This window comes from Hakea prostrata, chromosome 8 (assembly GCF_041222555.1).
Source record: "Hakea prostrata isolate BN-2017 chromosome 8, UWA_Hpros_2, whole genome shotgun sequence".
Lineage (NCBI taxonomy): Eukaryota > Viridiplantae > Streptophyta > Magnoliopsida > Proteales > Proteaceae > Hakea > Hakea prostrata.
The window spans coordinates 35,152,677-35,167,359 of record NC_142607.1 but is presented as its reverse complement, the minus strand read 5'-3'; the positions used below and the strand labels follow the sequence as shown (position 1 = coordinate 35,167,359).

The 14,683-nt window shown below is 41.0% G+C and overlaps 1 protein-coding gene across 1 annotated transcript; it reads left to right on the top strand.

The window, feature by feature from the left end:
* Positions 1-1,027, top strand: LOC149007662 (uncharacterized). The gene is made up of 2 exons (XM_089167129.1): positions 1-372; positions 512-1,027. The coding sequence occupies exons 1-2, from the start codon at positions 1-3 to the stop codon at positions 1,025-1,027; spliced, it is 888 nt and encodes a 295-aa protein (XP_089023255.1).
* Positions 1,028-14,683: the final 13,656 nt, after the last annotated feature.

The window sequence follows — 14,683 nt, the reverse complement described above, 5'->3', positions numbered from 1 at the left end:
ATGAAATCTCCAACTTTTGCTCCTAGTGGACTTCTCCAACCAGTGGCAATCCCTTCCAAGGTCTGGGAGGACATCTCACTGGATTTCATTGTTGCGCTTCCAAATTCTAAAGGCAAAACAACAATTCTTTCGGTGATCAATCGTTTTACTAAGTATGCACACTTATGTTCACTACCTGGAAATTTCACTAGTAGCAACGTCATTGAGGTCTTTATTTCGGAGATTGTCAAATTACATGGTTTTCCTAGATCCATCGTCAGCGATAGAGATTCAGTGTTCCTTAGCCACTTCTGGAAGGAACTCTTTCGCCTCCAAGGAACACAGCTTGCTTTTAGCATTGCTTATCACCCTCAGTCGAACGGCCAAACTGAGGTATTGAACCGCAGATGTTGAGCTCTACCTCTGATGTTATGTCGCAGATGCTCCGACCACATGGACCCATTACTTGCATCTTGCTGAATTTTGGTATAATTTTGCATTCCACTCGTCAGCTGGCATGACTCCCTTTCAGGCACTCTATGGACAAACTCTCACACAATACCTCCTAGCGTCCTCTAACAATGCCACTGTTGACAACGAATTACAGAACCGAGATCATCTCCTATGCCTTCTTCGCAACAATCTCCAACGTGCCCAAGGCCATATGAAGTCCTCCACTGACCAACATCGCAAGGATGTCCAATACGAGGTGGGTGAGTGGGTCTTTGTTAAATTGCGACCTTATCGGCAATCTTCGGTCGCTTTACGCCTTCATGAGAAGTTGGGCAGACGCAATTTCGATCCTTCTCAAATTACTGCTCGCATTGGCATTGTTGCTTATCGTTTGGAACTGCCAACGACTGTCTGCATCACTCTGTGTTCCATGTTTCCTTGCTCAAGCCTTGTCTTGGCGACCCCACCACTTAAACGACCCTGCTTCCACCTAATCCTGCTACCGATGATGCCTTACCCTGCCCAATTCCAAGGAAGGAGAAGACCACAAGAGAGAATAGTGCCAATCCCTCCCATTGCACTAAGGCTTGAGTGAGGGGCACCCCATTGCGGCGAAGACGACAGGGGAAGAGAGAATAGAAAATGGGCGTTTAATAGCTACCAAAGAGCTCCAGGTGAGCGGGGGGATATCAAGGGAGAGAGAAGGAAAATCGACAATTCACCAAAGTGATATATCCTCAGGCAATGGGGGCCGGGGGGCATTCAGAGAAAATAGGGGAGATGGAATCATGGAAGAGGAAAGGGATAGGTTGCAGGGCAGGGGAGAGGATTATGCTCAATCGAGAATGACTGACTTTCCAGAGAGGAAAGCCATAATTCTAAGAAAAAACATTAGGAGCGTTAAGTCACCTCTTCTGTGATCTGATCTCATTAGGCGTGATTCTCCTTGCTTTGCTGATCTGGTTCATAAACCGTATCATTGCCCTGGTCTTCTGAAAAAACCATGTCCTCAAGGTTCAGCTGAGGATATAGTCTTTGTAACTCCCTGACGTCTTCCCAGGAAGCTTCCTCTAGTGCCAATCCCACCCATTGCACTAAGGCTTGAGTGAGGGGCACCCCATTGCGGCAAAGACGATAGGAGAAGAGAGAATAGAAAATGGCACATGCAATGGCTATAGACATCCTTTTCGCATTTTTTTCCCTTAATGCCTTTATCTGCAAATGAGAAACTTAAGAAGAGAATCAAGCTCAAGCTGAAAGTGGAAGCAACAAAACCATTTAGGTGAGGATTATACCAAAGCCTTCACTGGCGAAACATACAGGATGTTCGTTGCAATACTACTGACAACTCCAATGAACCTGTTTGTTTGATCATTAGTGCCCATGACCAAGATGGCGACCAACACTATCGTTATAACGATTGCACCTTCAACCGCAAGCGCAGTAGAAATAATTTTCTGCAATGAAAAGAAGTTAGCTTTTACAGTAAAAAAAAAATTTATGTTATATAGAAAAAATATTTGAATCTACCTTCATTCTCATTCCCGTGTTACGGACGTTAGTAAGATGCTAAATGAAGAAGAATAAGCATGTATACTCCAACCCTAAGTCAATGCTATTAACAGTAGTGTTCAGCTGGTTTTTACGATCTATTATTTCGTATAAAAGCCAGCAAAGGCTAGAGAAAATCGTTGTGAGGAATATGAATGGATCATATCCCTCAATAGATTGTTACTTGAAGATCTTGGCCACCATTTCCAGGGGCAAAGTACAGTATTAAACTAAAGATGTTGCCCATGATTCTGCTTACCGTCCTAAAACTAGCCCCCATTTTTGTAATGAACACCAATTAGCTAAGATCACTACTGTTTAGGAGTTGCAGTGGGAAAGGAAAGAGTTGAAAGAGAACACCAGCGATGACCACCAGCTTAGCTAAGATCACTGCCATTCAGGAGTTGTAGTGGGAAAGGAAAGAGTTGAAAGAGAACACCAGCGACTTGAAAGATTTAAAGGAATTGCTGACAAGTGATTTTCTCCTCTGGTAAAACAACTCTCCCTCTTAACACTCTTCCCTCAAGTCATTTCATCACGTCAAGTGATTTCCTTCACCTTGTTCAACGTATCTCCTCCAGCTCATTCATTCGTGATCTCTTGGTCTAAAGAAACTCCCTTTACAATGACTTCGAAGTAGAAGTTTGTATCTTCCTGGGATCTTTCCATTGCATACCAGATGCCGCTTTTGGCCAGCGGTGTCTTAAAACCAGATGACCTATGAGTATGCATACAAAAGGTTTTGATTCTCAAGGCATCGAACTCACAGAAGAGGTGACTTGACGCTCCTAACGTTTTTTCTTAGAATTCTGGCATTCCTCTCTAGAAAGTCAGTTAGTCTGGATTTGATGAGCCTAATCCTCTCCCCTGCTTTGCAACCTATCCCTTTCCTCTTCTATGATTTCATCTCCCCTATTTTCTCTAAATCACCCCCATCACCTGAAGATATACCACTTTGGTGAATTGTTGATTTTCCTTCTCTCTCCCTTGATATCCCCCCGCTGAGCTGGAGCTCTTTGGTAGCTATTACACGCCCATTTTTTATTTCTCTCTTCCCCTGTCGTCTTCATCGCAATAGGGTTCCCCTCACTCAAGCCTTAGTGCAATGGGAGGGATTGGCACTAGAGGAAGCTTCCTGGGAAGACATCATGGAGTTACAACGACTATATCCTCACCTGAACCTTGAGGACAAGGTTCTTTCAGAAGACCAGGACAATGATACGGTCTATGAACTAGATCAGCAAAGCAAGGAGAATCACGCACAAAATGCCACTGCCAGATCAGCAGCTCCAAACAACAAAGAAGATCACGCAGGGGACATACAGGGGACCAACACGATCACCACCAGGTCGCGTCGTAACCATAGAAGGCTAGCAACTTTAGCAAACTACATATAACCCTTTGAGATAGGGACAGAAAGGGTGTAGGTTTTGGAGAATCAAGGGAATATTACGCACATTGATGCGCTATATATAATGTAAGTAGCAATTGGCAATGAACATAAAAGAATTATCTCTGCCTCTCATCTCTTTCTCCTTAACTAATCTGGAGGTCACCACCCTCGAAGTTGGTAAGTTGTATCAGTCTACAATTCCAAGGAAGGAGAAGATGACAGGGGAAGCTAAAATAGTGCCAATCCCTCCCATTGCACTAAGGCTTGAGTGAGGGGCACCCCATTGCAGCGAAGACGACAAGGAAAGAGAGAATAGAAAATGGGCGTTTAATAGCTACCAAAGAACTCCAGGTGAGCAGGGGGATATCAAGGGAGAGATAAGGAAAATCGACAATTCACCAAAGTGGTATATCCTCAGGCGATGGAGGGGGGGGATTCAGAGAAAATAGGGGAGATGGAATCATGGAAGAGAAAAGGGATAGGTTGCAAAGCAGGGGAGAGGATTAGGCTCATTCAATCGGGACTGACTGACTTTCCAGAGAGGAAAGCCATAATTCTAAGAAAAAACATTAGGAGTGTCAAGTCACCTTTTCTGTGATCTAATCTCATTAGGCGTGATTCTCCTTGCCTTGTTGATCTGGTTCATAAACTGTATCATTGCCCTGGTCTTCTGAAAGAACCTTGTCCTCAAGGTTCAGGTGAGGATATAGTCATTGTGACTACTTGATGTCTTCCCAGGAAGCTTCCTCTAGTGCCAATCCCTCCCATTGCACTAAGGCTTGAGTGAGGGGAACCCCATTGCGGCGAAGACGACAGGGGAAGAGAGAATAGAAAATGGCGCATGCAATGGCTATAGACATCCTTTTCGCTTTTTTTTTTCTTCCCTTAATGCCTTTATCTGCAAATGAGAAACTCAAGAAGAGAATCAAGCTCAAGCTAAAAGTGGAAGCAACAAAACCATTTAGGTGAGGATTATACCAGAGCCTTCACTGGCGAAACATACATGATGTTCGCTGCAATGCTAGTAACAACTCCAATGAACCTGTTTGTCTGATCATTAGTGCCCATGACCAAGATGGCGACCAGCACTATCGCTATAACGATTGCACCTTCAATCGCAAGCACAATATAAATAATTTTCTGCAATGAAAAGAAGTTAGCTTTTACAGTACAATTTTTTTTTTTTGTTATATAGAAAAAAGATCTGAATCTACCTTCATTCTGGTTCCCGTGTTACGGACGTAAGTAAGATGCAAAATGAAGAGGAATAAGCATCCACACTCCAACCCTAAGTCAATGCTATTAACAGCAGTGTTCAGCTGGTTTTTACGATCTATCATTTCGTATAAAAGGCAGCAAAGGCTGGAGAAAATCGTTGTGAGGAATATGAATGGATCATATCCCTCAATAGATTGTTGCTTGAAGATCTTGACCACCATTTTCCAGGGGGGCAAAGTACAACATTAAACTAAAGATGTTGCCCATGATTCTGCTTACCGTTTTAAAACTACCCCCCATTTTTGTAATGAACACCAGCGAGGAACACCGGCTTAGCTAAGATCACTGTCATTTAGGAGTTGCAGTGGGAAAGGAAAGAGTTGAAAGAGAACACCAGTGAGGAACACCAGCTTAGCAAAGATCACTGCCATTCAGGAGTTGCAGTGGGAAAGGAAAGAGTTGAAAGAGAACACCAACGAGTTGAAAGATTTCTCCAGCCTTTGCTGACAAGTGATTTTCTCCTCTGGTAAGATAGCTCTCCCTCTTAACACTCTTCTCTCAAGTCATTTCATCACGTCAAGTGATTTCCTTCACCTTGTTCAACGTATCTTCTCCAGCTCATCCATTCGTGATCTCTTGGTCTAAAGAAACTCCCTTTACAGTGACTTCAAAGAAGAAGTTTGTAGCTTCCTAGGATCTTTCCATTGCCTACCAGATGCCGCTTTTGGCCGGCGGGTGGGTGTCTCAAAACCAGATGACCTATGAGTATGCATTACAAAGGTTCTGATTCTTGAGGCATCGAACTCACAGAAGAGGTGACATGACACTCCTAATGAGATCAGATAACAGAAAATGTGACTTGATGCTCCTAATGTTTTTTCTTAGAATTATGGCTTTCCTCTCTGGAAAGTCAGTCAGTCTCCATTGGATGAGCCTAATCCTCTCCCTTGCTCTGTAACCTATCCCTTTCCTCTCCCATGATTCCATCTCCCCTATTTTCTCTGAATCCCCCCCATCGCCTGAGGATATACCACTTTGGTGAATTTTCGATTTTCCTTCTCTCTCCCTTAATATCCCCCCGCTCAGCTAGAGCTCTTTGGTAGCTATTACATGCCAATTTTCTATTCTCTCTTCCCCTGTCGTCTTTGCCTCAATGGGGTGCCCCTCACTCAAGCCTTAGTGCAATGGGAGGGATTGACACTAGAGGAAGCTTCCTTGGAAGACGTCAGGGAGTTACAACGACTATATCCTCACCTAAACCTTGAGGACAAGGTTCTTTCAGAAGACCAGGGCAATGATATGGTTTATGAACCAGATCAGCAAAGCAAGGAGAATCACACAAAATGCCATTGCCAGATCAACAGCTCCAAATGACAAAGAAGATCACGTAGGGGACATACAGGGGACCAACATGATCACCACCAAGCCGCGTCGTAACCACAGAAGGCCAGCAGCTTTAGCAGACTACATATAATCGTTTGAGATAGGGACAGAAAAGGTGTAAGGGGTTTTAGGGTTTTGGATAATAAAGGGAATATTACGCACATTGATGCACTATATATAATGTAAGCAGCAATTGGCAATGAATAGAAAGAATTATCTCTTCCTCTCATCTCTTTCTCCTTAACTAATCTGGTAAGTTGTATTAGTCTGCAATTCCAAGGAAGAAGAAGATGACAGGGGAAGGGATAATAGAAAATGGGCGTGTAATAGCTACCAAAGAGCTCCAGCTGAGCGGGGGGATATCAAGGGAGAGAGAAGGAAAATCGACAATTCACCAAAGTGGTATATCCTCAGGCGATGGGGGAGGATTCAGAGAAAATAGGGGAGATGGAATCATGGAAGAGGAAAGGGATAGGTTGCAGAGCAGGGGAGAGGATTAAGCTCATCCAATCGAGACTGACTGACTTTCCAGAGAGGAAAGCCAGAATTCTAAGAAAAAACATTAGGAGCGTCAAGTCACATTTTCTGTGATCTGATCTCATTAGGAGTGTCATGTCACCTCTTCTGTGAGTTCGATGCCTCAAGAATCATAACCTTTGTAATGCATACTCATAGGTCATCTGGTTTTGAGACACCTGCCGGCCAAAAGTTGCATTTGGTAGGCAATGGAAAGATCCCAGGAAGCTACAAACTTATTCTTTGAAATCATTGTAAAGGGAGTTTCTTTAGACCAAGAGAACACGAATGGATGAGCTGGAGGAGATACATTGAACAGGGTGAAGGAAATCACTTGATGTGATGAAATGACTTGAGGGAAGAGTGTTAAGAGGGAGAGTTGTTTTATCAGAGGAGAAAATCACTTGTCAGCAATTCCTTTAAATCTTTCAACTCGCTGGTGTTCTCTTTCAACTCTTTCCTTTCCCACTACAACTCTTGAACGGTAGTGATCTTAGCTAAGCTGGTGTTCTCTTTCAACTCTTTCCTTTCCCACTGCAACTCCTGAACGATAGTGATCTTAGCTAAGCTAGTGTTCCTCGCTGGTGTTCATTACAAAAATGGGGGCTAGTTTTAGGTCGGTAAGCAGAATCATGGCCAACATCTTTAGTTTAATGCTGTACTTTGCCCATCTGGAAATGGTGGCCAAGATCTTCAAGCAACAATCTATTCAGGGATATGATCCATTCATATTCATCGCAACGATTTTCTCCAGCCTTTTCTGGCTTTTATACAAAATGATAGATCGTAAAAACCAGCTGAACATTGCTGTTAATAGCATTGCCTTAGGGTTGTAGTGTGCATGCTGATTTCTCTTCATTATGCATCTTACTGGCGTCCGTCACACGGTAACGAGAATGAATGTAAATTCAAATCTTTTTTCTATATAACAGAATTTTTTTTATACTATAAAAGCTAACTTCTTTTCATTGCAGAAAATTATTTATACTATGCTTGCGGTTGAAAGTGCAATCGTTATAGCGATAGTGCTGGTCGCCATCTTGGTCATGGGCACTAATGATCAGACAAACATGTTCATTGGAGTTGTCAGTAGCATTGCAGCGAACATCATGTATGTTTCGCCAGTGAAGGCTCTGGTATAATCCTCACCTAAATGGTTTTGTTGCTTCCACTTTCAGCTTGAGTTTGATTCTCTTCTTGAGTTTCTCATTTGCAGATAAAGGCATTAAGGGGGAAAAAATGCGGAAAGGATGTCTATAGCCATTGCATGCGCCATTTTCTATTATCTCTTCCCCTGTCGTCTTCGCCGCAATGGGGTGCCCCTCACTCAAGCCTTAGTGCAATGGGAGGGATTGGCACTAGAGGAAGCTTCCTAGTAAGATGTCAAGGAGTTACAAGGATTATATCCTCATTTGAACTTTGAGGACAAAGTTCTTTTAGAAGACCAGGGCAATGATATGATTTATGAACCAGATCAACAAAGAAAGAAGAATCACGCCTAATGAGATCAGATCATAGAAGAGGTGACTTGACGCTCCTAATGTTTTTTCTTAGAATTATGGCTTTCCTCTCTGGAAAGTCAGTCAGTCTCGATTGGATGAGACTAATCCTCTCCCCTGCTCTGCAACCTATCCCTTTCCTCTTCCATGATTTCATCTCCCCTATTTTCTCTGAATCCCCCCATTGCCTGAGGATATACCACTTTGGTGAATTGTCGATTTTCCTTCTCTCTCCCTTGATATCCCCCCGCTCAGCTGGAGCTCTTTGGTAGCTATTACACGCCCATTTTCTATTCTCTTTTCCCCTATCGTCTTCGCCGCAATTGGGTGCCCCTCACTCAAGCCTTAGTGTAATGGGAGGGATTGGCACTATTCTCTCTTCCCCTGTCATCTTCTCCTTCCTTGGAATTGCAGACTGATACAACTTACCAGCTTCGAGGGTGGTGACCTTCAGATTAGTTAAGGAGAAAGAGATCAGAGGCAAAGATAATTCTTTTTTGTTCATTGCCAATTGCTGCTTACATTATATATAGCGCATCAATGTGCTTAATATTCCCTTGATTCTTCAAAACCCTAAAACCCCTTACACCATTTTTGTCCCTATCTCAAATGGTTATATGTAGTCTGCTAAAGCTGTTGGTCTTCTATGGTTACGACGCGGCCTGGTGGCGGTGATCGTGTTGGTCCCCTGTATGTCCCCTGCGTGATCTTCTTTGTTGTTTGGAGCTACTGATCTGGCAGTGGCATTTTGTGCATGATCCCCTTGCTTTGCTGATCTGGTTCATAAACCGTATCATTGCCCTGGTCTTCTGAAAGAACCTTGTCCTCTAGGTTCAGGTGAGGATATAATCGTTGTAACTCCCTGACGTCTTCCTAAGAAGCTTCCTCTAGTGCCAATCCCTCTCATTGCACTAAGGCTTGAGAGAGTGGCACCCCATTGCGGCGAAGACGATAGGGGAAGAGAGAATAGAAAATTGGCGTGTGATAGCTACCAAAGAGCTCCAGCTGAGTGGGGGGATATCAAGGGAGAGAGAAGGAAAATCAACAATTCACCAAAGTGGTATATCCTCAGGTGTTGGGGGATTCAAAGAAAATAGGGGAGATGGAATCATGGAAGAGGAAAGGGATAGGTTGCAGAGCAGGGGAGAGGATTAGGCTCATCGAATCGAGACAGACTGACTTTCCAGAGAGGAACATCATGTATGTTTCGCCAATGAAAGCTTTGGTATAATCCTCATCTAAATGGTTTTGTTGCTTCCACTTTCAGCTTGTGCTTGATTTTCTTCTTGAGTTTCTCATTTGCATATAAAGGCATTAAGGGGGAAAAATGCGAAAATGATGTTTATAGCCATTGCATGCGCCACATTGCGAAATTTGTTTTGCTGGACGGTATACTCATTTTTCCCTATCGATCCAATTCTGCAGGTAAAGTATATGATGTTTTGTTTTATTGTAGTCCGCCAATTTTGAGTTGAAAGTGAACACCAGCTATTACATCAACTTGTTATAATAGTGTTTTGATGTTTTATAACTTATTTACAAAACATCAAAACTCAAAATTACTAAAATATATTTTCATAGTTCATTAGCCCTTTTTAATCCAATGTGAACTACAAATTCACGTCACCATGTTTTAATCTTCAGAGAAACCAACAGAGTTAAAAGAGCTGAATACAAACAGCAAAACTCAAAATTCTCTCTTTGTCTTCTCCTTATTCATAGAACGGAAAACATTCACTTCTAGGACTTGTTGCTCAACAAAAATAATACATACTAAGCATAAAATCCGTTGTCAAACTAAAGAAATTGGGAAGATACGACAACCCGAACCACAAATGGAAAAGAAGAAAATAAAAGAAAAAATCCATCAATTTGTCTCACCAGAGATGGGTGATGAACAATCATTTTCCTCCATAGCGATGCGGTATTACCGCTACGGAAACATTGAAGATAAGCTCCAGCAAGAGGATTTGAATTACACAGATGGAATCCCTGGGACCACTGAATACTTTAACTTACGTGCACCACTAAATTATTTTTTGAATGTAAAGTTCGAAAGGTGGTGCATCTGATATGATGGTGTTTATGATACCTGTTGATGTATATCACACGAATTTCATTAAATCTCAACCGCACAAAAGAATATATACTTTTTTTTGTATGAAACAAAAGAACATACCAATTTAAATGAAATAAATCAATTTTTTTTTAATCCGAACCCAACCCTTTAATGGAGTTTACGTGGTGTCTACTCGGCTTTGCAAGATCCGAAAAAATGCACCTGGCGACATCAGCAGGGTTAAAAAAGAAAAGTAAAATAAAATACAAAGTATGATGAAAAAAAGCTAATACCAAAAGTATAATTAAAAAAAAGATGATCAATAAGAGAACAGACTTACTTAAGCTCATTAGGACTTGTTGTTGGGGTTTGACACTTGTGTAGCACTCCATATTTTGAGAGCATATAATGTTTCTGCAGATTTGCTAGCTAGAGGTGCTCATTATTTAGGTATGTCTGAAGTTTGGTTGCTGCGACCATTATTTAGGTATGTCTTAATCAGAAGGATTTCCCCAAACTTATTTCTTAGAATGAATTTCTTTTTCTATGTTTGGTCAAAAATAAGAGTAAAGACAAAAGGAAAGAAAGAAAGAAAAATAAAAAATAAAAAAAGTGAAAAGTGGTAATAAGAGGAATTACACGTGTCATGGCTCATGCATGAATGCATGCTGATTACGGCCGATCTGATTTTTGAAACCTTGGACCCTAGATTCCTACTTAAAATTTTACGGAAATATCTTTGAAGCACCAGCCTTATGTCATAATCTACCATTCATTTTTCAAGCATATTACTGCTATATTTTACAAAAAATAAAAGTATAAGTAGTTGATATACATGCTTGGAAGAAAGTAAATCATGTCATCATGGCATGCCACTACGACACATCGACGTGGAATCCAATCCATATTGCTTTTAAGTTATTAGGGTTTGGTCCAGGCTTAATCGAAGTCTGTCATTGGATAACTGAGAATGGAATCATATGACCAAAGACTCAGAGTTGACATTTTAGCATTTGGTTTTCTTGTAGTTATCTTGTTTGTGTTACATGGTGCTGTCTATGTTACTGAGGAGATGATACTTCCCTTGCTTGTTTTTCATCTTTTCAGTTTCAATATAATTTCATTGTTCAATTATTAAGAACAAGTTGAAGGTGGTTCGCAAAAATAGGGTTGGAACAAATCTGCATTACAGTAACTATTGGGCCTGGGCTTTATATAATAGAAACGGGCCCGAAGAAATTTCTGCTGGGTAAACTGGGCTTTAATCAACCTGACTTGTTATTATAAAGGAAAATCCAAACCAAGAAGGATGCTCCCTATGGCTGGCCCATTATTTGCTGAAGTAGTCCTCATTAAAGGACCACCAGATCTTGTCCAAGGATTGAGGTCCACACGCTCTGATTCACTCTCACTTTCACCATTCATGTTGTGTTTGACACGAAAGTTCCTAGCTGAACTCCCTCCTGTATTGCCACCAACACCTTGGTTAGATGAAGACGACACATCTGAAAGAGTATCTTCTTCAAGGCACCCTGTTGAGTTCTCTCTTGCAAGGCAGTTCCATGAGGGAATCCTTTTAGGAGCATTAAACTTAACCGTACTGCTTATTCCATGGGAAGCAGCAGCAGCCCTCTCAGCACTCCTTTCAAGTTTACATCTGTGGTTGAGAATTGCCACACTCTCATCCAATGCAAGTTCAATGCCACAGTTGGCCTTTATGGCAGCAAGCTTCTCCCAAGTGCACCTCCTGCCCTGGTTCATAGCCTTCTGAAGCTCCATGTATGACTGAAAGAGAAAGAGAAATATAATCAAAAGAAGCTTATTTTTCATCACTAATGTTCCTTGTGGGTTTTCGGGATGGAACCAAGAGATGACATGCATCACATAGCCCTTCAATTGGTAGAGAATACTCCGCAGAAATTGGAAGATCAGCTTCCTACTTGTGACAAAGACTTGGAAAATAACAACCAAAAGCAATGGTCCTACCAATGATTGTACAAGGACCAATGGGTGTCTAGGTGGATCCATCCCTTGAGATGAATACTCTGAATAAAGTTTCATAGTACTCCACATCCAGCAACTCCACCATATAATCTGTAAGGACTACAACCAAGGAGCAAGTAGCAAAGAAGGTGAAGGAAGACAAAGGACTAGGAGTGATGTTTTTAAGTGAAAAAGAACTTGAAAGAGGCAAAAATGGCAAAAAAAAGGGAAATTTTCTGAAACAGCCGGCGGAAACTGCGAGTTCCGCGAAATTTTGCAGATTTTGACTGAGATTTGGGACTTTTGAATAGGATTATGCAGACTTCGGTTGAAACCGGGGAAAAAAGATTTCGCCCATAGGATTTTGTCTCAGTTTTGGAGAAAACTGATATTTCGGTCATCACAACCAAATGTGGATTATGTCAATCATTACCTTTAAGGTGTAAAAATCAGACCTATGGAGTAATCCAACCAGACGTAGGAAAGCTAGAAAAAACTACAGAACTGAGTGCAAGGTTTCAGATCAGAATACAATTTTGAAGAGAGGTTTAAAAAAAATGCTTTAGAAGGCACTTATGTTAATACCGTTAAAATAGTCATATATTCAATCAGAGTCAGTTTTACCAGAATCCAAGTCAAACCAGGAAACCATAAATATGCAGAAAATTATAGACTCAAAAGAGACTCAACTGACTGACCAATCTAATGCATAATAGCAGAATGAAATCAGAAGTTGAAAGCCAAAATAGAAACTGGGGTTTTTAAGAAGTGGACTCAAAAGGAAAGTCTCTTAATATAGGGGAATCCCATTAGCAAGTTAAACACAAATTTACGCCCAGTCCAGCCTGCACCAGCACTACCATGAGAGGTAGATAATACATGGGAGTGTTGGTTTAGGCCACACTCCCGGACAGAGTTCTTTTTAACACTACAACAACATAGCCTCATCCCAACTAAAGGGCTTGGCCACATGGATCATTGCCCTCCAATCAGATCTATTCAAGGTTATACTTGATATAAGGCGTAAGCTATGCATGTCTTCTCACATCTAATGTCATCCTATGTCTATCCCTAGAACTTTTAGATCTTTCAGTCTGAAAATCACTCTTTCATCCTGGGTCACTCAAGGAGCCTGGATTGAACATGGCCATGCCACAAAGATTTAAATGTTTTGGCCAAACCAAAATTTTAAAAGTTCAGCAAAATATGGAAGTTCTTCGGCCAAGTTACAGTGGGTTGTAGACCATACTAAGGCCTTAAACTTCAAGGAAACCCTTTTTTATGCTATATACATTATAGTATTATACACACGTTTAAGTGATCATATCGCAAAATTATTTAAGTATGAGAGGAGAAAAACATTTAGCAATTCGAAAGAGTAATGAAGTAAATCATCAAATTGTCAAAGATTAATTTTCAAGAACATCATCAAATCAATAACCCTTCTGCAGTCCTAATATAATCATTTAGTAGTTAATAATATATACTAATAATACCTACCATGCTGTCCAGGAATCCTACCAAAAGTCTGATGGAGCCAAACAACATTGTACATCAGTCTGTGAGAAGAAAAAACTATAGTCCTCCACAACTGACATGTACATTGCATCATCTACATACTGAAGGTAACCTATCCTAGGATATGGATCATCAAACTGGGAAGAAATCTATTGGTCCACCGTGATACGAGTCATATGATGCAGGTTGTAGCATGTCAGCTGGCAGGTTGGAAATGAGAAGATGTATTTTGCAAGAGAAAATCCAATACGTCCATTTGAGTGGTACTCATGCTTGATTAATAGCTTCCAGGTTATACTGAAATATGAATCCAGCCATTGAAGCAAAAGATCGAAGAAGTAAACTCGAGACTGACACTTTAATACATGAAGGATGGTTGACATTCTTTGGATCACAGTGATGAGAGGAGCCATGAATACAGATAGTTTACGAGAAACCCATTCTTATTTCATCATGATATGTCTTAAGCAGAGGAGCTCTACAAGTTCTCAGTGAATAGTTGTTATAAGGTTGTATTTACCTTCTCTAATAAACATGATCATGTCCATCCTTTTGAACCAGTGGCTAAAATAAACATGATCATAATGAGGATGTTGAGATGGATGAATCATGAAACTAAAAAAGGATAAAGTAAAGCATGACCATTACTAAAATTGGTTCAATAGTAGCTCTTGTAAATGATAAACTATGAGAAAGTCGTTGAGGTGGCATGTTCATACTCAAAAGAGGTCTTTGAATGTTCTAGTACTAAGGAATGATTTAGTCCACATTGAAGGAACTAAAAGAGCCAGTGGCAGAGCCAAGAATGCTTTAGAAGTAGTGAAAAGACATGCATGGCTTTGGCCTTGTATCTGGCATGACCTCAAATGGAGCTGAATAGCTTATTGGAAGGTGAGAATCCATATATGGTTGCAGCTTATTTGCTCCTGGTCCTACATTATGGCATATATAAATAATGCATTTTGTTCCTAAGCATACACCATCGGTTCGGTTCAAACTAGGGAGTATCTATTATGATGCTCTAAAGTCAGGAATGGAAAGTGATTTCACGCACTGTCCAACCATAGATGATAGAAATGGTGGATTGCAAATGAATTACTCAAATACTAGAACTCCTAACCAACCAGGGAT